This window comes from Lissotriton vulgaris, chromosome 6 (assembly GCF_964263255.1).
Source record: "Lissotriton vulgaris chromosome 6, aLisVul1.2, whole genome shotgun sequence".
NCBI classification, from domain to species: Eukaryota; Metazoa; Chordata; class Amphibia; order Caudata; family Salamandridae; genus Lissotriton; species Lissotriton vulgaris.
Window position 1 is genome coordinate 497,396,662 of NC_141694.1, and position 26,121 is coordinate 497,422,782.

General features: G+C 45.4%; 1 protein-coding gene across 2 annotated transcripts in view; it reads right to left on the bottom strand.

Annotated features, from left to right (window-relative positions):
- Nucleotides 1-26,121, bottom strand: part of SLC17A5 (solute carrier family 17 member 5) — a 402,583-nt gene that overhangs the window by 45,061 nt on the left and 331,401 nt on the right. For both annotated transcript variants that reach the window (XM_086926504.1, XM_086926505.1), the window contains exon 9: nt 12,867-13,014. In XM_086926504.1, coding sequence (XP_086782630.1) covers nt 12,867-13,014 — 148 coding nt within the window. The remainder of the gene's footprint in view (nt 1-12,866; nt 13,015-26,121) is intronic.

The window sequence follows — 26,121 nt, forward strand, 5'->3', positions numbered from 1 at the left end:
GATGACCCTCGAGATGGAGAGGACATTTGGATAAAATTGAAGTTAAACAACAGATTAAACAAGGGTAATCACCAGGAAATATTGATAATAAGAATCGATACAAAACATGAAACAAGCATTTACAATGCAATGGTTTCGCCTTTGGAAAAGTTAGAGTTATTGGCATTGTAAATGACAAAATTTGTATTTATGTGTTGGTTTTGAAAACAGATAAATAAATGGCGTTGTCATTTACATTGCCATTAGCTTAATCTCTGCAGTCACTCTGCACTCTCTAGCACTCCCTACTCACTCTGCACTCTCTAGCACTCCCTACGCACTCTGCACTCCCTACGCACTCTGCACTCCCTACGCACTCTGCACTCCCTACGCACTCTGCACTCCCTACGCCCTATGCACGCCCTATGCACTCCCTATGCCCTATGCACGCCCTATGCACTCCCTATGTCCTATGCACTCCCTATGCCCTATGCACTCCCTATGCCCTATGCACTCCCTATGCCCTATGCACTCCCTATGCCTTATGCACTCTGCATTCTGCACTCCCTATGCACTCGGCACTCTGCACTCCCTAGGCACTCTGCACTCCCTAGGCACTCTGCACTCCCTAGGCACTCTGCACTCCCTAGGCACTCTGCACTCCCTAGGCACTCTGCACTCCCTAGGCACTCTGCACTCCCTAGGCACTCTGCACTCTCTAGGCACTCTGCACTCCCTAGGCACTCTACACTCCCTAGGCACTCTACACTCCCTAGGCACTCTACACTCCCTAGGCACTCTGCACTCCCTAGGCACTCTGCACTCCCTAGGCACTCTGCACTCCCTATGCACTCTGCACTCCCTATGCACAGAGTGCACTCCCTATGCACAGAGTGCACTCCCTATGCACAGAGTGCACTCCCTATGCACAGAGTGCACTCCCTATTCACTCTGCACTCCCTATTCACTCTGCACTCCCTATGCACTCTGCACTCCCTATGCACTCTGCACTCCCTATGCACTCTGCACTCCCTATGCACTCTGCACTCCCTATGCACTATGCACTCCCTATGCACTATGCACTCCCTATGCCCAATGCACTCCCTATGCCCTCTGCACTCCCTATGCCCTCTGCACTCCCTATGCACTCTGCACTCCCTATGCACTCTGCACTCCCTATGCACTCTGCACTCCCTATGCACCCCCTATGTACTCTGCACTCTGCACTCCCTATGCACTCTGCACTCCCTATGCCCTATGCACTCCCTATGCACTCTGCACCCCCTATGCACTCCCTATGCACTCTGCACTCCCTATGCACTCTGCACTCCCTATGCACTCTGCACTCCCAATGCACTCTGCACTCCCTATGCACTCTGCACTCCCTATGCACTCTGCACTCTAACACTCCCTACGCACTCTGCACTCCCTACGCACTCTGCAGGAGAGCTCGCCTGCAGCTGGAACCTTAGTGAGAGGTGCCGATGGTCACAGGAGAGCTCGCCTGCAGCTGGGACCTCAGTGAGAGGTGCTGAGGGTCCCAGGAGAGCTCGTCTGCAGCTGGGACCTCAGTGAGCGCTGGCAGTGACCGAGGGTGTGAGGAACTGAGGGAGGTGCCGAGGGTCACAGGAGAGCTCGTCTGCAGCTGGGACCTCAGTGAGCGCTGGCAGTGACCGAGGGTGTGAGGAACTGAGAGAGGTGCCGAGGGTCCCAGGAGAGCTCGTCTGCAGCTGGGACCTCAGTGAGCGCTGGCAGTGACCGAGGGTGTGAGGAACTGAGAGAGGTGCCGAGGGTCACAGGAGAGCTCGTCTGCAGCTGGGACCTCAGTGAGCGCTGGCAGTGACCGAGGGTGTGAGGAACTGAGAGAGGTGCCGAGGGTCACAGGAGAGCTCGCCTGCAGCTGGGACCTTAGTGAGAGGTGCTGATGGTCACAGGAGAGCACGCCTGCAGCTGGGACCTCAGTGAGAGGTGCCGAGGGTCCCAGGAGAGCTCGTCTGCGGCTGGGACCTCAGTGAGCGCTGGCAGTGACCGAGGGTGTGAGGAACTGAGAGAGGTGCCGAGGGTCACAGGAGAGCTCGTCTGCAGCTGGGACCTCAGTGAGCGCTGGCAGTGACCGAGGGTGTGAGGAACTGAGAGAGGTGCCGAGGGTCACAGGAGACCTCAGTGAGGGCTACAGTGATCAAGAAAAGGGTTCATTACTTGGTCTTGGAGTGACAGAGGGCCGAGGGAGAGGGTTCCTTCCCGGGACTGATGGAGAAGGATGGAGTTCACAGGGGACCTCACCTGAGTTGGGACCTCAGTGAGGGCCACAGTGACCGAGGGTAGTGAGGAACTGAGAGAGGTGCCGAGGGTCACTCACAGGAGAGCTCGCCTGCAGCTGGGACCTCAGTGAGAGCTGGGACCTCAGTGAGAGGTGCAGAGGGTCACAGGAGAGCTCGTCTGCAGCTGGGACCTCAGTGACGGCCCGCAGTGACCCAAGCAGGCCTGGAGGAGAGGGCTCAGTGCCCAGGACTAGACTAGGACAGGAGGTGACTGGAGGGTAAGTATTAATAATAGAAAAAGAGAGTACCCTGCCTCAAGATATGTAGGCCCTAACTATGGGGTCCTGACTGATATGTGTGGAGGGGTGATTAACCAAGGGGTTGACAGGACATAGAATAATCACATGGTCGAATCAAGAGGACTAAACAGTTCAATTTTAAGGAAATATATTTTTTATTTTTATTCGTTTTCTGATACTAAGAGTTAAAAAACTTTTTTTTAGGGAGCCATATATATTTTTTTTGGGATATATCATAAGTGCATATAAATCATAAATCAAACAGACAGATATGGAAACAATAATGTCACAGAAATTCGTCCTACCCAGTAACAGCCTAAATTCACACGCACATAATCATTCACTTCATCCCTATTCACACTCTCTCTCCTAATTTCAAACACCAATCGCTCTATCATTCATTCTACTTTTCCTTGCAGTTATGGCACATAGATGGTCAAGTAGGGATGTTCATCCGGGTGGTTGGTTTTTGCTACGGGTCCTGTTGTAATGAGGACAGTAACAGTGTTCCAGGAGACATACGCCGACGCGTGTTTCGGTGACCGGCCAATGAGGCCGCACCTTCGTCAGGGCAAGGGGCAGTATACTGGGGCGGGCACACAGGTAAAAACTCTGCAATATAGAGAGCAGAACAAAATACATTTTTACTATTCTGTTTAGTCATGTACATATTCAGAATAATGATCTTTTTTTTAAAAAGTTACAACAACCAGTTTTCATCCACATAGATTATTTCATTTTTCAAATGTTTAGAAAAGCATACTTCCGATATTTCAATCAATTGCTTTTTCAGTCTAAACAGTTTTGGAGCAAAGCTCCTACATTTGGCCAGTGATCGCTATGCCATGTCAACCCTCTTAAGACACTCCCCTCCTGGGGGCATACGGAGAGCGGGAGGAGGGGGGGGGGCAGGGGCGGGAACGAAGACACGGAGAGCGGGAGGGGGGCGGGAACGGGCACACGGAGAGCGGGAGGGGGGGCAGGGGCGGGAACGAACACACGGAGAGCGAGAGAAGGGGCAGGGGCGGGAACGGGCACATGGAAAGTGGGAGGGGGGGGGGGGTCAGGAACGGAATAAATATTAAAAAATGCTGCTTACCTGATCAGCGGCCTCAGTGCACAGCCCACCCCTGCAGAAGACACGGTCGAAATGGAGAAAACATGAGGAGACCAAAAAAAAAAAATGCACACACCCACCACCGCGATGACGATCGGAAAGGGGTGGAGAGGGAAAAAATCACGGGAACGCTCACGAATCTGGTCCGGCCATGACAGACAGATCTCTGTTCCAATGGCTAGCCTCCATTTATGGAGCTAGCCAATGGAACAGAGGGCGGGACTAAGCAGTACACTGTAGAGACATAAGATTTCTCCTGGGGCGGAGCTCAAGCTCCGTGCCCCAGGCGAAACCTAAAAACAATACACTACACATAAATGGGTTTAAGCCCTCTTAAACTGAACCAACCTTAGAACCTATTTATGACTGCTCCAAATACCACTGTATAACACAGGCTACTTACAGACCCTCCCGACTGCAAATCATATAAAGTCACACAGTCTTGGTAGCCGTGTGCAGTAATACAAAGGGAGCGTTCTTTGTCTTGATTGCTCACTGCCTTGCTGTTCGGGCTGAAATGGTAATGATGATCACCCAGCTGGAGTTCAATCCACAAGGCGGGAGGCAGAACTTGGACCCCCAAGTCAAAAAACTAAAAGTGGTGGCCTAGCCCAGCCTCTTTCTGGCTCTGACGGGTGCAGACATGCCCGCGCCGCGGGCGGAGAGGCAGCGATTTATAGCACCATGGAAACGTCTCCCCCCTCACCTTCGTCAGCGGGAATACCTCGCGTTGCACCCTGGGACTTGCAGTCCTACCAGGGTGAGTAACGGCCCAAACAAGGAACGGGTGATGGCAGCTAGCAGAAAAATCACCCTGGGCTTAGGTTCCAGCCAGGGTGTGTTCAGCAGGAATTAGTACCCTCAGCAAATGGCCCAGCCGAGCCCCGCCATGCACACAGTCAGTTTTTGGTACCGCTATACATTGTTTATTTTATTCAAGTCTATTGCTGTGTGTCCAAGGTTCTCTTCAGTGTCCACATGAAGATCACCCTTCACATTGCCACTGTGGGGGTCGCACTGCAAGATAACCATCAACTTCTGTGAGGTGTATGTTGCCACGGTTATGCCTGTCCCGGGGGGACATCGAGATAGGCAGAGAGGCCCTCATGCATCACTGTAGCTTGTGCTTCATCACATGCATGCAAAACATCGATTGCTGCGCCAAAGATGTACCACGATTATGACAAGACACAGCGACTGGTGACACACTGTTCTACAACTTTGTTTCTCTCTCCTCTGTTTAACGTATTGCTTTGCTGTTGGGCACAACAATCTGTTAGTACACATCTACAACCCCAACCTGTGCCACTCCTCCCTTGTACCTCACCCTTATCATAGTATCTGAAATACAGGCTGTGTCAAAGAACAGGATTTAATGGCAGCTCTGCTCTATAGTTCCAGCACAGTTCTACAAAGTTATGAGCACTTTCTGATCAGCGCCAAACAGAGAGTGGGGCTGTAGGGTTCCCAACCATCTGCAGTGAGTGATCTCCATACCGAGCCACTTTCATTGAAGGCACTCATCACTGCACTGCATCTGCACTGCTCTTGCAAATCTCTGTCCTTGCAGCGTGCACTTCCACTGCCCCAAGGCTGAAAAAGGGAAAACAGAAAAGGCACCAAGAAGCTTATCTTTCTCTGAGGCGAAGTGACTGAGGGGGTTCATGTGTACCATTAACCCATTTATTTCCAAGGGCAGTGTTTAATTTTCTTCCACAGAAGTCCACACATTTCTTCATCTTTAAATCATCAACAACGCACCCTACACTGGGAGTTCCCAGGGGCTGGTTTCAGGAATGTTTTCCTTCATATATTGAAACTGATCAATTCTAGACACCCTTGTTGCCAATGCTATTTCCTAAAGTGCATTATTGGGATGGTGTAAATCCAAATGTATTCCCTGTGCTCAATGGTCAGCCTCCAGGCGATACAATGGTTGTTATAATATGCCATAGCCCCTGTGGCACATACAATGCCTTTGAGGGATGGGACAGCCTGTCCTGGTCACTTTCTTATAGGTCACACAAATTACCTAGGTAATTAATTCCTACCACACCCAAGAAACCTAAGAGAGCAGCCCTACAATGCTGCACACTCCACCATTGGTAGTGGACGTGTGGAAGGAAACGTTCACTAAGAGGCCCTCTGTTCTTCGCAATGTACCACTCGAGGAGGTGGCACTTTCACATACCAATTATCCCATTTTTGCTCAGAGATTATAGCGCATACCTGAAAATGTAAATATAGAAAAGAGTCTGCAAGTAGTCTGAATGAACAGAACCCTGTTAAGACACATGGTCAGAAAGATAAGTTAGAAGCATTGTAAATATGCGAAGCCCAACTGAAAAGAAACAGCGTTCAAAAACTGCCCCTGAATGTTACTAAAACTAGAAAAATAGAAATAGTAAAAACGTATTTCGAACACGGTGTTAAAAACAGTAAAAAGATCGTAGATCGTTCATTCCGGGTTCACTACGGGTTCCAGGGGAGTGGGGATACTCCTGCGTAAAGGCTGTCCATAAGTGATAGAAAAGACCTGGACGGACGTGCAGGGCAGGTATGCAGCGGCCACGGGTCTCTGGGAAGGGAAAGTAGTCAATGTGGTGTCGGTATATGCCCCTCCCGGCTAGCAGCACCCAACCTTGCAAAAGATAGGGACGCTGGTATTGGCTCTGCCGGCGGGCTCCTTGATACTAGGGGGGACTTCAAACTCACTATGGACGGCCTCCGAGATAGACTTCCGCCTAGACCAGACCCACCGCAGGGTTCCCAACTCCAGGGGTTTGCTGATGGTCTGGGGGTTGTGGATGTATGGAGATGGTCGCACTGTAGAAAATAAAAACCTTCACAGGGATCCCACTGATACTTTGTCCTTTTAAACCAACAAAGATGAAATTGGCACTTTGATATTTGGGGCACTTAAAAATGAATATCCTATAATTTCGTTGCATAATAGTCATCCTCAGAATGTTCTCCACAAATCCCAGAGATTTGGGCATCAGAAATATAATTTATACGCTTATAAAAATGAGTTTTTTACACCTGTGCAGAGTGAAATTTCATATGCAAATATCCTCATTATGTGGTACAACACAACTTAAATTTAATTTTAATGCTAGGAGGTCACAGTATGAGTATTAAGCTTTATAAATATTAAAAAAATGAATTTAAAAACACATATTTTTAGGACTTTTTCCATAATTACCTTTTTTTTAATAAACCAATCATTTTGATAATTCCACATAGGAAAAGCAAGCTGCATCTCTTGCCTATTATATTTAGACACATTCATTCATAAGCCTAAGCACAGAAGCCCAAGTTGAAACATGAAACATTTTGCGCCACTTTCTTTTTTAAAAAAGGAAAGTCATTATTTAAAACCAGAATCACGGATATGCTTATGTAAAAAGGCTTTAGAAAAGGAAATCCTTACTTTAAATGTTTTCCTGTTATCCAAAATAATGAACCTGATTTTTGTAACTTTTTAAAACAGCTGTCTGAAATGCAGGGTTTTACACCATGTTCTGTAGTGACAAAATCCTGGCTGAGTCAACATTTCTGTCTCTCCGTGGCCTACAATCAAAACTGCAGCTGCTGCTAAGCGGCAGTTAAAACACAGCTTTTGTGACAGTCTATTTAAAACTGAAGCATTTCTAGTTCTATGTGTGTAGTTCAGCAACATCCAATTTAATCAGATGATGGGTTTGCCTGTTTATATCTAATACAATGTATCCAAGGAAAATGTTTTATAATTATTTATTTATTGCAAAACACACAATTTCGTTTTTGAGGCCTATTTTATTCCTATTGAATGTGAATTCTAATTTTATCTTTTAAGCATTAGCAGTTTGTACATGTGCATAGTTGCTTACTCTTATCAATTTAATAGTAACATGCAGTTATTTAGCATATCATATGGTTCATTTCTGGATTTTTGATCAATTCTTATTTAATATTAATTAAATGACATTTTGCAGAGCTCATTCCAGACATATACAGAAGGGGTCATACACTCAGAATCACATAATACAGCACGCTTAAGGCTAGCAATCCTTACACAAAGAGCGCAATCGCTATTTACTAACAGAAGTATCACTAATGTGAAAACCACAAACCACAGACATTTAAACACACATTTAACCCACAGATCAACACTTAAGACAGAAACAAAGGACAGCCCACAGACTGTTCTTAAACCAAACCATTTGTAAATACTAGTTGTAAGTCATATTTACAAGAAGAGCTTCTTAATAGTATTCCAAAACACTGCCAAAAAAACAGCGCAACAAACTACAAAAAACACTCAATTCACTAGGTATGTCTGGCAGAACACCAAAAAATCGCTCTGCATATCTCCATTTATAAACATGCGCAGAAAAGGATCCTTGTTTGTATTATGTCCATATTTGAATTCCATGGGGATGCAGAACCACCAGGGAAGAAATATGTTTTTATACCTAAACCTATTTAGGTATTCCCTCAAGGGAGTCGGCTAATTAACTTCACATCTCACTATGGTACATCCAAAAAGCAACACATTCTTCGATTTGTGCTTGAAACAGGCATGCCAAAAATAGTGCAAAATATGCAGTATTATAATCAAAGTAGCGCTTAAGGTACACTTCGTACGTTGCGCCGTTCAAACAAATTCAAACAGAGAAAAATCTCCTCATTACCGGCCTACATAAATTGCAATTTACATATTACATACAAACTAATCAAAAGTTGGCCAACGCAAATCTAAGCCACAGTAAGTGATATTAAACTACCTTACCAATCCAAGGCATCAAAACCAACAGCAAGTGCCGCAGAACGACTCTTACCAATCAAATGGTTGTCCAAATTCTAACTGCCAAGTTCTAAATGACCTAACGGTCGTTTTTTAGAATACTCACGCCAAAAAGGTTCTCAAGCAGGAGTGACATCATGTGGAGTATCAAAATCAGGAAGACCAGAAATATACTAGGCTGCAGAGACAGAGAATACCCAGAATCTCCGTGCACAGAGTACCTCCTTAGTAGAGTCCTGTCCTGTCCTCCACAGTAGATTTCTGTCTCCTGACAAGATCACTCCTTAGATAGCCACTTCTCTGATGAGGTCCACGTTGGAGCGCCATTTGTAGAAAATAAAAACCTTCTCAGGGTTCCCACTGATACTTGGTCCTTTTAAACCAACAAAGAAGAAATTGGCGCAGAAGCTGAAATATAAAAAGAATAAATGTATTCACCTTAGATGAGGGAGACTGCGTCACACAGAAGCCTTAGCAACTGAATGAGGCAGTCTAAGGAGTACAGAAAACAGGGGTCTTATATATGCTTAGGGTTACATAGTCCGCATAAGACCAAGGGGCAGTCCTGGCTCATGTAAGCATGCAAAATGCCTAAGATGGGCATGCACGATCTGCTTGCTCAACAAAGTGGGAGGAGAGTTACTTCTCCATACAGCAGCAAAAATAGCCTGAAAGTTATACTAGAGAAGCAGGTACATTCTACTAGCTATGCCTTTCTGAGCATGTGCGAAGGTGGAAGATGCTAAATATAGTTCATTTCTAGGCAGATTACAAGAGCAGTCAACACTGAGGGAGGACAGAGCACATGGTGAGCATGTGGCAGCCCATGGCAAACAAGATGGCTGCCAGAATTACAAAATGGCTTTCAGCTCATGCTAACAAATCCCTGCAATATTTAACAGCACCCTCAACACACACACTACACACACCAGTCGGAAGTTCATGGCAGTCAATCCCGGCTTGACTATTTGTTCACACATGCACAAGTCATACGTGATTTCGTGGAGCCTAGGACTTTGGCATGTGTTATATTTGACCACTCCCCTATGGTGGCGATCTTTGGAGTACGGCAAATCAGACGTCTTGGCACAATTAGAATTCAGCCGTGGGTATTGAAGATACCCAACATCAGGGAGGGCCTCCGGCAAGACACAGACTTTTATTTTGAAGAAAACGTGGGGTCGGTCGGGCCAGCGGTCACACTCTGGGGGGCACATGGCGCGGTGATTAAAGGGAGGGCATTGTCACTGATGGTGGGCCACAAAACTGAGCGCAACAAGAGAGTGATCGACTTAGAAATGGACATTCTACACTTGGAGAGGGCCCTCGCCCAGGACCCGAATCCGGATACACAACGCCGTATGGGCATAAAGAGACACGACTATAAACAACTTATGCCTGAGGACGCTACCTTGAGTTTCCTGGCCACATGGCACGGTATAAATGAGCAGGGCGAACGCACGGGTAAGCTCCTTGCGTGGCTGGAACGCAAGGAACAGGTAGCAAGATGGGTAAGAGCGATAGCGTGCCAAAATGGCGCGTTGATCACGGACATCCAGGGGATTGCCGACGCGTTTGCCGCTCATTTCAAGGATGTCTATCTGGCCTCGCAGTCCTCGTGGGCGGCAGACCTGCTGGCTACTATTGAAGTGGCGAGCATCTCGCCTTAAGATAGGGAGAGCCTCGACGTGGATCTCTCGGCGGAAGAGGTCCAAAAGGCAATATCGGACGTCCGATCAGGTAAAGCGATGGGTCCAAATGGTATGCCCATCGAACTTCTTAAACCGATGGCTGTGAAGTTGGCGGCCCACTTGTTGAATTTATATAATGAATGCTATGAGTCGGGCCTGCTACCAATCGATATCCGTAATGTAGCCATCGTTGTGATTCATAAACCCGGCAAACCGGCGGAGGAGTGCAAATTGTGCCACCCTATCATGCTGTTGCCGGTGGAGGCGAAAATCCTTGCCAAGCTTGTGGCCAAACGTTTACACCCATACCTGCCCGATTTGATCCATTCAGATCAGTTGGGCTTCATTCCTGGTAGGAATACAGCTAGGAACCTCTATCGCGTCAACGAGGTGGGATCGGCACGACTGAGGAAGAAGCAATCTTATTGTCGCTTGATGCCACTATGACGTTTGACACAATGGAATGGGACTACCTCTTCGCGGTCCTTGCCGGTATGGGGTTTGGTCCCAAGCTGCTTGGGTGGATCAGGTTGTTATACGAGCAAAACAAGGCTCATGTCCTGGTTAATAACCAATGCTCCGCCCGTTTTCTCCTTCAGCGGGGCACAAGACAATGGTGCCCACTATCGCCGCTCCTCTTTGCCTTGGTGTTGGAACCCTTGGCAGTCTGGATGATGAGTGACCTCGAAATCAGGGGCCTCAAATGGACTCATGACCACGAGGAAACGGCATATCACTATGCGGACAATATTTTATTGTTTTTGGCCTCGCCGGCAGGTTCTCTGCGTCGGGCGCTTCATATTTTCCACATATTTGGGGCACACTCGGGATACCGGATCATCTGGCCCAAATCGCAAATGTACGCCCTCTGGGGTGCACCCCCATCTAGCACTAGAGGTTATGACATCCCAGTTGTGAATCAGGGCTTTAGCTACTTGGGCAATTTTCTCACTCCCGATGTGAATCTTTTCTATGAACGGAATCTCAAGAAGCACCTGCAACGTCTGAGGTCGAATGTCATGCATTGGAGGTCATTGTCCCTGATCCTGTTGGGACATGCCTCCTTGTTTAAAATGCTCGCTCTCCCGTGCTTTCTTTATGCCCTGGAAAACGCTCACCATCCGATCCCGGACTCCTACTTCTCGCAAATTGAATGGGTGGTGCAGGGGTTGCTCTGGGCAGTCGGCCCCCAAGGATCGCCGTAAATAAACTCACCATGGGTAGTATTAGGGGAGTATAGGTTTGCCAGATCTATGCCTTTACTACCAGGGGTCGCAGCTGACAGCCATCAACAGATGGGCGTTCGGTCCACACGACAACCCTAATTTCCGGACAGACGAATGACTGATGGGGAAGGGGGTATACAACAGAGCACTCTATACGAACCATCTTAGACTGCAGTTGACCACCACCACGGCTCACACGGTGGAGGTATGGCACACAGTCCAGCGTAAGCTGGGGTGGCATAACCGCCTTACTGAGGCTACTCTGTTATGGGAACCAGATATATTATGTCACCTTAGTGCATGCCCGGAGTCTGACAAGTGGGACTTGATTGGGATTTCCAGGGTTTGGGACCTCTGGAAAAAGGGTAAAAAGGCCACTTTGTAGACCTACAAACGAAATACCACCTCACCCCCTCTGAGACCTTTAGATATTTACAAATTAGCCACGCTATTGACTCAGCCCTCCCCGGGGATGCTCTCCTCCCAGAATACTCTCCCTTGGAGGATCGACTGTTGTTAGATCCCATGGACCGCAAAGCTATACCCCTTACGTACAAAATTGAGTAAACAACTGGACTGACCCGATGCTGAAATTACGGCGGTACTGGCAGCCCGACTTGGGGGAGTTGGAGGACGATGAATGGCGGGAGGCGCTCGCTTCCCCTAGGGAGTTGGCGATTCCACTGAGACTCCGACTGGTTCAGCTCAAGGTACTCCGTATGAATTTCTCCAACAGTGGAACTGAGAAGGGAGAGACGAACACTGATGGATCTACGGGATGGGGCGGCAGGGACCTTATCACCGGGCGGCCACCATTAGAACTCCACAATGCAGATAACACACACCTGTTCTCTATTGTTTCTTACCACTGTAAAGATGTAACCGATGTTATGACTGCTATGGTACTGGGCGAGAAAATGTGTTCAGTATCCTCTTACTCTGTATAATTGGTTAAGTATCCTCTCGATTTATCTGCCTTGCCACTGATAACTCTGCAATGCCTGAAATAATGTTGTTTGTTATCAATAAAAATTGTTAAAAAACACCAAACAGTAAAAAGAGTACTTTCTAAGGAGCAATTCCGATGTGGTCAGAAAGCAACTGAATGAAATGGTTCCCACTGACAGAGCTTTAACAAATTAGAAATCGTATTTTATTTTTAGAATGGTCCTTGAAATGTTTAATTTTCGGTCATACAATGTTCTGCTATGTCCGCTCATGACAAAAACGGCTCGAATCTACAACAGCAACAAAATTATGCTTTTGTATCTCATTCATCTTGGTAAAATTATTAAACTTAAACATTCTACAAGCGTTTCAAGATAAGACTATATACCTTATAACTGTAGTGTTTACATATGTGTTTCCAATCCCAACAACAACCTTCCAATTTATCCGGGTACAGCTAGCTAGATGAACATACGGCACACACATTATTCGCTTTTATTATTTGGTATTATAAGCCCACCGGTTTAGAGGATGTTTCACGCTGTTAAGTACTTACGATGGTGCGATATCCAGGTGATTTATGTTGTATCCTGACATACTGAATCCTCCAAGTGTTGTTGATAATGTTAGGAAAGTAACAGCCAGCGAATAGTTGCATCCTATGTAACCTGTGGCTACTAAAAAGATAGCTGGTCCGACCATTCCTGTGGGGAAACGGTTAGGAAAAATTAGATAAATGTTTTTCAAGTTTTTAATTGCCAAAAACCCAACATGTGCCTTTCGTGAAGGTAGCTGATATCAATATGCCAAAACCACAACACTTAAGCACAGGATTAGCGAGTTACAAAAGGAGATCATCAACATAGGCATTAAAAGTTAAGTTTATTCTGAAAGCAAGAACCCTCTTATTTAACACTCACCAAAGTCATCTGTGATTATCTAGAAAAAAGTGTGACCATCATGTCAACTATAAGCAAGTACACTCAACTTTACTTCAACACCTCAATCTAAAGAGTCACTCTTGTCAAGGTAATACATTGGTATGTCACATCCACTTTTAGTTGTAGGAAAAAGTACAAGTAACTTACCCAAACGACTGTACTCCTCATCTTGCTCCATTCAGACTGACTGTTAGCCCAGCTGCAAGGAAGGAAACTATAACATTTCTGTGCAGTGAACTGAATCTGGGCACTATTAGTTTATAGAGCAGCTAAGTTCTGTCTAGTGATATGTCAACCAGCTCTCTGTATCTCAGACTTTATCAATGGTGAGACCAACTTCCAGAGCATAAGGAGTAAAACACAAGATGGAGAGAGACCTCCAGCCATTTAGACGAATATAAATAATCCAGAACAGAAGCCTAGACTCTGCTCTTCCAAGGGAACTAATTTGATTGCCCCACACTTCCAGACATATTTAGATCTTTAAAAACAGTTCAAGGAGGACTGGATGAGAGTGAGGAGGGAAGAAGTAAAAAGAAGGGCAATGAGATAAACTGGCCGATCGGAGAGAGAAACCCTACATGACAGATGGTTGATACTTTTGCCTTTCTGTGGTGCAGAATCTATCCCTTTCAGTTCTATATTTTTTGAAGCCACAAAATCATAGCGGAATCCCACTCTTTCTTTGAAGGAATAGGAGGCAGTACTCTAAAAATTGATGACAGCTCCCAAGAGATTATCGCAGGGGCCTTACTGGCAGTTCCACTGACCTAAGGGTGGCCACTTGCTTGTCAATAGTGTCTGTTAGCATTTCTGTCTCATCTCAGGATACAGTCAGTCCTTTTCCCCGAGGCTCTGTTGAAAACTTGGTCATTCATAGTCTAATCTACATGCCAAAATCAGGCAGAGACTCTAAGTCAGGATGAGACTATATAAGGTGGAGTGGCAGGAGGAAGCACATCTGGTACCTCCTGCGCTACTGGAGCTGTGGTGGAGGCTTGAATACAACGAGATGAAAGCAGACAAGACAGGGTCCAGAGCAGCAATTTGCATTATGAATTCCTTATGCTCGCTTATTGTCCCCATGCTGCCCATACATATGAAACCTTAAGCCCACAATGCCCACTGGCCCATTAAGGAGATAGCTAGCGGGGGACAAAGGGATGGTCTAGGGGGGAGAAGAAAGTGATAGGATGGGGGTTGTAAGGCTTCTCGGTCAAACTATCGAGATCTGCATGAATGTTGATGAATTTCAGGAAACACTACCCTAGAAGGAAGTCGAGAAATCCTAGATCGTCATATAGAAGGCATTGGCATTTTTCTGACTGTGCAAGCCTCGATCCAGAGACCAAAAAGTGATTTGAGAGAGATTCAATCCAGGTTCCAATCACTGAAAAGGCTATGTTTCTTTTGGTGGCACTAAACTTCATGTAATAAGGCTGCACATCTGTCGAGTAACTCAGGACCATAAACTGGGGCTAGTCATACAATCTCTGCCCAATGAAGCATCGGAACCGAAGTACCAGCAGCATGGAGAACATCTTGAGTGTTTAATGGAATACAGACTTCTTGTCTGACATCGTAGGTCTCATTTCGCACACACAAACTGGCCTGAGAGCTAAGCGTTTTGTCTGGTCGAAACTCAAGACATGGTCTCAGTATTAAGCCAATGTTGCTAAAAGGCCATTAAGCTACTAAAAGTTTAATCAGTGTATTTACACTGCTTTTATGTTCAAGGAAAAACTATGGTTACCAATAATTTATACACGGTCAACCATAGGAGACCACACTTTTAGCTATATTTGGAATGGGGCAGATGAGTGTCAACTCCCTGTAATTGGGTTATCTGTCTACCTAGGAAAGCATCTGCTGGAAATGGCTCTTTTTGCAGGGTTATCCCCAAACTTTTTGCTTATTCCTCCTATTTTCTCCTGACCGGTTGTTGTTGGTTTTAGGACTCTGGGCACTTTACCACTGCTAATCAGTGCTAAAGTGCATATGCGCTCTGTGTAAATTGTTATTATGATTGGTTATCCATGATTTGCATAGTTGATTTACCAATAAGTCGCTAGTAAAGTGCACTGGGTGTGCCAGGGCATGTAAATCAAATGCCATTAGTGAGACTGCTATGAAATAGAAATATTTGCCTATGCCTCCGAGCTAATTAGAGTACACACTGGTTCATGTACAAGTAAACCACAATTTATTAGTTTACCCAAAACAGTTTATGTTTTCAATTTATACTCAATTTACAAAAAAGAAATTCAGAAAAAACAGAACTAAGACCACTATCAACCTCATGTCTTAGCCATATACAATTTCAAAAACACTTTATACATATATACAGTGAACCAAACATATATTTGACATTTTGACAAAAAGTGACTTTTTACCATAAATAAATATCACCATGAATACATATATAGAACATGGACCGCATGACCTTGCACATTTGTGAATGAAAAGAACTTTTGCAAACACTTATGAAACACGGGGAGAAAAAAGAAGACAGTGTTTTCAAAAACAATTCAACTCCCACGACCTGAACAGGAAACAATCAATTAAATTTCAGGAACATTGCCCATTTCTGCGTCAATAACAAAGGCCAACTGACCAGTGAACAAGAAAAAGGGGGTGCCGACGCGTTTCGAATCCTGATTAGTGACTTGCAGGATTCTCGTCAGGGCAGTGTGAATCTAGTCCATGGGAACTGTTTAAAATAAAGAACAAAACAGAGTGTTTACTACAGAGCGAGTCCTCTAGCCACTACTCTCAGAACGACGCGAGTGACAGAATAAAGCGTACCTTGTGTTAATCCTGCCCACAGTCAGTCCTGTTTACATGGGAATGTCGTCTAGGCTTTATGGTTTACGCTGCAACAGAGTAATGAGTATGTCAAGTCCAGCGGGGGTAAAAAAGAGAAAACCCTATTTGGACATGGATGTTGAGCTGATGTTTGTTACCTGCGTTATTCTTGGAATCTTTGCCACTCTGTGCGATGTCTTAACCCACTTGAGGTTCTGCTCGTATAATTTCTGAAACAAGTGGACAGAGCGCGATTTAATGAACTGCTTACTTGCTGACACACTGGTAAACCACTGATGGTCATTACCATAACTAGTTCACTTACTTGGACACCGGTCCGCGGTGACCGCAGTAGTGGTTCTGATTCTGTAACCGTGTTTATCCAGACAGTGAGCCGCTTAGTGAATCTATGGGGGTAAGGAGAGGAACGTGTTAGCGCATTAATGCGCTGTTCTGTGTGCTTAAAATCTGCAATGGTGGCAGTTCCAATTATCGGCGGCTTCCATGCTTACCGCAAATGTTCATAAACCTCCGCTCAGTGTACTTGCTCCAGACCGGCAGACAAAGGGATGTGAATGTCCCTGGCAATCGCCGGTTTGTAAATCCCGGATCATGTGATTCGTAAGGGGCCAATCAGAATTGCGAACAAGTTATGATGCTTTCTGGGGCCTGTAGTTTCAGAAAGATAGTCCATTATTTTTAAGAAAAATTCAGATGCATTTTGGGACATGTAGTATCAAAAAACGGGGAAGTTGGTTATGCCCTGTTTATTTCGCTAAGACTATTCAGACCCTTATTGACGCTATCAAACTTGAGGATTAAATACGCCTCCTTGCGCAACAACATTGCGTCCACATCTTGAAAATGTTTGGGGTCAATCCATGCCAATGTGGTCCATTTAAAGTCATTCTCAGAATGGCCTTTACTGATGAAATGTTCCACCATGGGAGCAGTCAAGACTTTTTTCTTGAGACGGGATCGATGCTGGGTAATCCGAGCATTAATGGGCTGATTTGTTTTGCCTATATATACTCTGTTGCACGGGCAAACCACCGCATAGACGACATTGCGAGTTTTGCAATTAGTGAAGCATTCATGCTTCCATCTGATGCCATTATTCATGAATGTATCACCTTCTAATGTACTGGAACACGACACGCAATGGCCACATTTGTGGTGCCCGCATACTGGTTTCAGCTTCCACTGTGCGACAAGGTCACTTTTAGGTACTGGGATATGACTGTCCGCTTTGATCAAATGTTGCCCTATGCTTCTATTCTTACGCATAGCGAAGATGGGTTTAGAGAGGGGGTGCTCCAAAGTCTCAAGTAGGTGCCAATTCTTCCGAATTATATTCTTAAATTGGTTTGTGTGTTGGCCAAATGTTGTAACGCAAACCAATTGTTCCAAATCTTTCTTTTCTTTCTTTTTGAATAATGTCTCTCTTGGAGTGAATTTGGCCCTGTTTTTCGAATGTTTTAACAGTTTTTTTGGGTACCCTCTCTCTGCCATCTCACTGCAGAATCTCGTGGCGTGGCAGTCAAAATCACATAAATTGGTACAATTTCGCCTAATCCTCAATAATTGTCCGTAGGGCAAATTGTTTTTTAATGATTGAGGATGCGAACTAGTGTAGTGCAGAATTGTATTCCGGTCAGTTTCCTTCTTGTGCAAGGAGGTAGTCAACTTAGCTTCGCTGGTGCCTACAGTGACGTCAAGGAAAGTCATTTCTTTTGGACTGTAATTCAGCGTGAATTGAATATCTGGGTGCCTAGAGTTCAGCCACAGATGGAACTGCTCGAGTTCCGCCTGGCTCCCCTGATACAGGAGCCAGACGTCATCGATATATCTCAGCCACTGAGTAATATGGCCTGAGAAAGGGTTGTCATTCAAGACAAATCTCTCCTCATATTGTGCCATATACAGCACTGCCAGCTCCGGTGCATAGGGACAACCCATGGCTGTCCCTTTGACTTGAACAAAAAAGTTATTCTCAAACTTGAAATAGTTACTACGAAGAGTAATCTCAGCTAATGCCACAATGAAGTTGGTCGGCACCCGATGGGGTCTAGCCCTTTGTTCTAAATAGAGTTCAATGACCTCTAAAGCTTCATCCTGCGGTATTTGGGTGTAGAGCGCAGGATGAAGCTTTAGAGGTCATTGAACGAGAATACATTTTTTGTTCAAGTCAAAGGGACAGCCATGGGTTGTCCCTATGCACCGGAGCTGGCAGTGCTGTATATGGCACAATATGAGGAGAGATTTGTCTTGATTGACAACCCTTTCTCAGGCCATATTACTCAGTGGCTGAGATATATCGATGACGTCTGGCTCCTGTGGCAGGGGAGCCAGGCGGAACTCGAGCAGTTCCATCTGTGGCTGAACTCTAGGCACCCAGATATTCAATTCACGCTGAATTACAGTCCAAAAGAAATGACTTTCCTTGACGTCACTGTAGGCACCAGCGAAGCTAAGTTGACTACCTCCTTGCACAAGAAGGAAACTGACCGGAATACAATTCTGCACTACACTAGTTCGCATCCTCAATCATTAAAAAACTATTTGCCCTACGGACAATTATTGAGGATTAGGCGAAATTGTACCAATTTATGTGATTTTGACTGCCACGCCACGAGATTCTGCAGTGAGATGGCAGAGAGAGGGTACCCAAAAAAACTGTTAAAACATTCGAAAAACAGGGCCAAATTCACTCCAAGAGAGACATTATTCAAAAAGAAAGAAAAGAAAGATTTGGAACAATTGGTTTGCGTTACAACATTTGGCCAACACACAAACCAATTTAAGAATATAATTCGGAAGAATTGGCACCTACTTGAGACTTTGGAGCACCCCCTCTCTAAACCCATCTTCGCTATGCGTAAGAATAGAAGCATAGGGCAACATTTGATCAAAGCGGACAGTCATATCCCAGTACCTAAAAGTGACCTTGTCGCACAGTGGAAGCTGAAACCAGTATGCGGGCACCACAAATGTGGCAATTGCGTGTCGTGTTCCAGTACATTAGAAGGTGATACATTCATGAATAATGGCATCAGATGGAAGCATGAATGCTTCACTAATTGCAAAACTCGCAATGTCGTCTATGCGGTGGTTTGCCCGTGCAACAGAGTATATATAGGCAAAACAAATCAGCCCATTAATGCTCGGATTACCCAGCATCGATCCCGTCTCAAGAAAAAAGTCTTGACTGCTCCCATGGTGGAACATTTCATCAGTAACGGCCATTCTGAGAATGACTTTAAATGGACCACATTGGCATGGATTGACCCCAAACATTTTCAAGATGTGGACGCAATGTTGTTGCGCAAGGAGGCGTATTTAATCCTCAAGTTTGATAGCGTCAATAAGGGTCTGAATAGTCTTAGCGAAATAAACAGGGCATAACCAACTTCCCCGTTTTTTGATACTACATGTCCCAAAATGCATCTGATTTTTTCTTAAAAATAATGGACTATCTTTCTGAAACTACAGGCCCCAGAAAGCATCATAACTTGTTCGCAATTCTGATTGGCCCCTTACGAATCACATGATCCGGGATTTCCAAACCGGCGATTGCCAGGGACATTCACATCCCTTTGTCTGCCGGTCTGGAGCAAGTACACTGAGCGGAGGTTTATGAACATTTGCGGTAAGCATGGAAGCCGCCGATAATTGGAACTGCCACCATTGCAGATTTTAAGCACACAGAACAGCGCATTAATGCGCTAACACGTTCCTCTCCTTACCCCCATAGATTCACTAAGCGGCTCACTGTCTGGATAAATACGGTTACAGAATCAGAACCACTACTGCGGTCACCGCGGACCGGTGTCCAAGTAAGTGAACTAGTTATGATAATGACCATCAGCGGTTTACCAGTGTGTCAGCAAGTAAGCAGTTCATTAAATCGCGCTCTGTCCACTTGTTTCAGAAATTATACGAGCAGAACCTCAAGTGGGTTAAGACATCGCACAGAGTGGCAAAGATTCCAAGAATAACGCAGGTAACAAACATCAGCTCAACATCCATGTCCAAATAGGGTTTTCTCTTTTTTACCCCCGCTGGACTTGACATACTCATTACTCTGTTGCAGCGTAAACCATAAAGCCTAGACGACATTCCCATGTAAACAGGACTGACTGTGGGCAGGATTAACACAAGGTACGCTTTATTCTGTCACTCGCGTCGTTCTGAGAGTAGTGGCTAGAGGACTCGCTCTGTAGTAAACACTCTGTTTTGTTCTTTATTTTAAACAGTTCCCATGGACTAGATTCACACTGTCCTGACGAGAATCCTGCAAGTCACTAATCAGGATTCGAAACGCGTCGGCACCCCCTTTTTCTTGTTCACTGGCCAGTTGGCCTTTGTTATTGACGCAGAAATGGGCAATGTTCCTGAAATTTAATTGATTGTTTCCTGTTCAGGTCGTGGGAGTTGAATTGTTTTTGAAAACACTGTCTTCTTTTTTCTCCCCGTGTTTCATAAGTGTTTGCAAAAGTTCTTTTCATTCACAAATGTGCAAGGTCATGCGGTCCATGTTCTATATATGTATTCATGGTGATATTTATTTATGGTAAAAAGTCACTTTTTGTCAAAATGTCAAATATATGTTTGGTTCACTGTATATATGTATAAAGGGTTTTGAAATTGTATATGGCTAAGACATGAGGTTGATAGTGGTCTTAGTTCTGTTTTTTCTGAATTTCTTTTTTGTAAATTGAGTATAAATTGAAAACATAAACTGTTTTGGGTAAACTAATAAATTGTGGTTTACTTGTACATGAACCAGTGTGTACTCTAATTAGCTCGGAGGCATAGGCAAATATTTCTATTTCATATTAGTGTGGCCCTGCCTACCCTCCTTCCCATTGGGCCCAGCCACCCTTGTTTTTTCTGATTAGTGAGACTGCAGCACTGATTGTGCCACCCACATGAGTTTCTTTGAAAAGGTAACTCACGCCTGCCAGCATAGTGCCTGTGCCCAGTTTGAAGAATGCCATGTCAACCTGGCAAGTGCACCCACTTGCCAGGCCCTAACCTTCCCCTTTCTTACATGTTAGTCACCCCTAATGTAGGCCCAAGGTACCCATGTGGGCAGGGTGCAGTGTATGTGAAAGGTAGGACATGTCCTCATGTGTGTGTCATGTCCTGAGAGTGAAATACTGCCAATTTCCCATAGGATAGAATGGGGAGTTTGCTTATAACATCTTATAAGCGTAACTGCCCCCTGGGAACCAGATCGGAAAATAAAGTTTAGTATGCCTGAAGTCAGAATGTTAAAATGCATCTTTTAGTGAGGGTGATTTTTACATTCTGTGTTTGAAAATACCACTTTTAGAAAGTAGGTACTTCTTGCTAAGCCATCCAGCGTGCCTCTGCTAGGATGTGTATTGACTGTCTGGCTTTGGAGTGACAGGTGCTGGGGATGTGCAGTGGCTCCAGAAAGTCTGGATGAGTCAGTGCTAGGCTTAATAGGCCTGGTCAGCATTTGGAGTGGTGGGAGGAGTAGCACCTGCACCTGAATAGGGCTGTGTCTGCCTTCCACTATGATGGCTCTGCCCGCCCCCCTGTGGTGTGTCTGGATCCAGGGCTCACACTGACAATGGAGGTTGTTGTGAAATCGCAAAGTGCCCCCCCAGAACTGGTTTGGACTGGGCTGTATAAAAAGAGGGGGCCAGACTCCAGACTTTTACATCATCCCTGGAATTCAAGAGAACCCTCTGTCAAGGAGAAGAGCTGGAGAGACTGAGGAGAAGTACTGCCCCTTTGCTGTGTGGGATTGACCTCCAGTTGCTGTTTCTGCCAAGGAAAGGAAAAGGACTTTGCTGTGTTCCCTGCTTGAAGGAGATATCCAAGGGCCTGTGTGTGCTGGCCTTCTGTTCTGAAGTCTAAAGTGCACAAAAACTTCATCCCCAGCTCCCCTGAACTTTACCGCTGTGAGTTCTGACCTACCAGGAGGTGTCTGTGCCAGTATTGGACCTCTGGAGGTTGTTGCTGCTGTTTGGGAGCTGGAAGAGAAAAGGACCTGAAGAAGTACAAAAATGACACATCGCTCTCCTTGCAGCAGTTTTTCAGACACATCTCCATGGCTCGAGAGGAATTTACACGTTTCTCCGTGCAGCTACGAAACCTGACGTAGCATCGGTCACCGCTGCAAAAATCTACGTAAAAATGGGGTCGCGGCTGAAGAAAACAACGCAGTGCCGCTCACTGCATCTAGATTACCGACGTATCCCGGATTTCCACGCATCGCACATATGCGACAAGTTTTCATCGACGCATCACTTGCGGACCGGAACAGTCACGAAGAACTGACGCATCAGTTTCCCCTACAGATTGGATTTGACGCATCACTTTTCCTGCGTGTAGTAGAATTGTTGCATCGCCTCCCCAAGATCTCAGAAACCGACGCATCTTTTTGTTTTTGACGCTTCTTCACTGTGCAGCTGTTTAGCCTTGTGAATTTTGACGCAACTACAGGTACTTTGTGTAAAAGTCATGCATCCATAGTTTTCTATGGTACAAGTTCTTGAAACAAACCTTTTGAAAGTCATTTTTTAACTGCGTATGTTGGATTTTTGGTCTTAAGTTTAGATAAAGAAATTTTGTTTTCTAAACTGGTGTGGTGTCCATTTATGGTGTTTTCACTGTTAATGTGAGTGTTAGTACAAATACTTTACACATTGCCTTTGAGACAAAGCCTGTCTGCTTGTGCCAAGCTATCAAGGGGGTGAGCAGGGGTTATCTAAAGTGGGTATCCACCTTACCCTGACTAGAAGCAAGGGTCCTTATTTGGACAAAGGTACCTACCTCTGCCAACTAGAGAGCCCCATTTCTAACGTAATCTACATGGCAACATAGGTAGAATCTGTGAATGGGCTCTATATTGATACCTTAGACCTTGTTGATACCTCAAAGCACTTTCCAATATATTTGATTTGTCTCAAATGCATCCTCAAAATGGATGACTCTGCAAGGACTAGGCCTTGCTTTCAGGTGATGAGTGTGCTTTGAGAACCTCACGGGTGAGAAGGGCGCTTAAAGAATCCCCGATTGATTGACTCTGGATTTCCCCTTTAGTAGAAGAGGAGCCATTATCTAACAGCCTGTAGCACAAGGAGACCTTATCTCACAAAGAACTCTCTGGGATAAACAATGTATCCGGTCAATTTAGTGAGGGACAAAGGTGATCTAGAAATGACAAGGAGCTGCAGTAACAAAAGTACACTTAGCGGACCTTCTGATGCGCCTACTGCTTCCGTTTGACAAATTCACTAACACTCTAGGGGAGCACGAGCGGACATTGAAAAATAGAAGGCCTTTAAAGAAGCCACAAATACATGGAGCTGGGGACCCGGACAATGGTGTCACAAACAGAGAATCAGTAGCTGAGGAGTTCCGTTCTCTGCAGTGTCATTATACAAAGCTGATTATTAAAGGCTGTAAGTGGAAGCCACTATTCCAAGGAAGAAACCAAGAGATCCAATTTGTGGCAGAAAACCTAATAAGGTAGAGAACACTTATGCTGCTGCAATAAAGTAGAGGGGTGGGAAGAGAATCAAGATTTAGTTTTGAACATGAAGATGCCTGCACCACTAGGCTCTCAAGGGATAGGTGAGCTGTCAAAAAGGTTGGATTCTCAGGAGAAGGATGATGACGGCATGTCATCTGGAGGGTAACAGCTGGTGAGAAAGCCAGCTTCTTACAAGTCACTAAGATAGGGTCCATCAGGACACAGTTAAATGGCAGCATAGCTTTTTTGACGGTGGCTGTAAACTGTAGAACTTTGTGAGATTTGACTTCTACAATCAGGGCAGTTTATGGGCCTTTTAAGACTTTTACAAAACTCCTACACAAGTGAGTTAGGCGCTAATAGAGCTATATAAGTCTCTATATCAGAATCTTTGCCAGGACAAACCTGTCGAAGGACCTACTGAGATTGTTGGTAAGACCCGTACAGAGATGTGTTGGATTCCCATCAAATAGGTATGTAAATCAAGTGTTCTCCTTTGGTCATCCAAAAATGGGGTGGTATGTCTCTTGATCAATGAGACCCATCCATCGCCCTTACTCAATTGGGTCGCACCATCAATCGCTAAGGTACCCATGAACAAATGATAAAGATGGGATCGAGTGCAGTGCAAAAATCAAAAGATGTGTGAGTTAAAAACAAGGGGTAAAAGGATCAATAGGCGAAAAACTCTAATGTAATTTGTCCTTTCCCTCAAACAAACCAGAACAATGCAGAGGAAGCAGTCTAAACATATAACTGCATTTACAAGGCCAACATGTTTCAGCCGGTAGGGACAAGATCCCATGGCTTTCTTCAGGGCCAGAGTTCTAAGCATTAGCTACTGCATACATAAAGTGAACGTAACGACAATCTGTAAAGGATATACATAAATAGTCCAAAATCGTGTTCCTCTGTACCAAACGGTGTCTCTTGCATCTAAATATTACAGGGAGTGTACCTCAGGCCCCGCTCTGTCAGGCGTTGTCTCATTGCAGGACCCGAGCCTCCCACGAAGCTCGGGTCCTGCAATGAGACAACGCCGGACAGAGCGGGGCCTCCTTTTTCCTGAGCTGGGTTCCAGGAGAGGATTCATATCATGGATATCATAGGAACAATACACATCATATATGAACCTAATTAAGTAATGCATTTAATAATAAAATAATAAACATACGAGAATTTTGTATTAAGTATTGCATTATGTAGTCCTCCATTTTGGCAGGAAACGTGTGGCATCGTACACTCCTACTCATACCTGAAACACTGCCTTCTTTCCGATCTAAATGTGAAGCCACACTTCTTGTTCCTGAACCAAAACTCATATCATCAGCGACGGTTTCTAGTCTTTGGGTGTTGAAGCTCTGCCCCCTTTACTTTCGTCCCATCACTATCTCTAAAATGAAACCTAAGTCGTTGTTAATTTATTTTTGGGGTTTCCACGCTACAGTCCTTTACACACAGTATTATTTTTTCTTTCTGGAGCTAGGAGTCAGGACTGCTACACAATGAAGCTGATTGATACTACAGGCCTGGGCGGACCCAACGTCTACACTATTTGCCGGGCTGACAATTTCACAAACCTGATGCCTGTGGGGTCATCAGCTTGGCAAACACATAGGCTTGAGGGCCAGGCTCCCCCCCCTGAGGACGTCAGGGCAAAATTATCCCCGGGCATTTTAAGATTGAAGCCCTGTAGTGCTGGGGCTTCAAGTCAATCAGGGAAATCAGAGCATAGACACCCCCACCCTTTCTCAACTCTGTGACGAGTTGGTAAAGGCTGCAGGCAGGTGAGAAGTCAAGAACTCAAGTCTGCGCAGTTTGTCATCAACATTTTAAGACACTGCACAGACTCGAGGTGTCCGCTACCCACAGTGCATTTTGTAAGGGACATGCATCAGATTAGTGGTGGTACGTCACACGTGTATGACACTACACAGCAGGACTGACTGTCTGGCTGGTCGGAGCAGACTTGCGGCGGCATGGAGCTAAGGTGGCGCAGATGCGCACAACAATTGTGTGTGACTCGGGACAGTGCCTGGAGACTCCAGATGGTGCCCTGCAGCCCCAACCCAGTGGACCACAAGGTGAGAGGTTTATATTTTTTTCGTCTCCTTCTGCCCCTGAAAACTTTAGATTAGCAATTGTGTGCTTTAGTTTTTTTATTTTTATGAACTTTATTTTTGTTGCAGGGTAAACACGGATCACATCAGCCTACATGCTGCATTTCAAATCTGCTGGTTTTAGATTAATATTATATCAACAATTGTATCACCAGTATTATCACAGCCCATCCGCCCACATCCCTGAGGCCGGGAGGCGTAGTGTCTTTTAGTCAGCCAGCTGTATAGAGTCATTGTCATTTCGGGCTTTCCATATCCAATCGGTGACCTGCATTTTGTTTGAACCGCACTCCCCCCCCCCCCCCCCCCCCCCCCCCTCGGTGCCCATTATAACTAAGAGAACATTCCCCCACATGTACATTGCCACATCTAGTCCATTGTGTTCCACAACATTCGTGTCATCCGCCCTGTGGTCTTCGTTCTCCCCCCCCA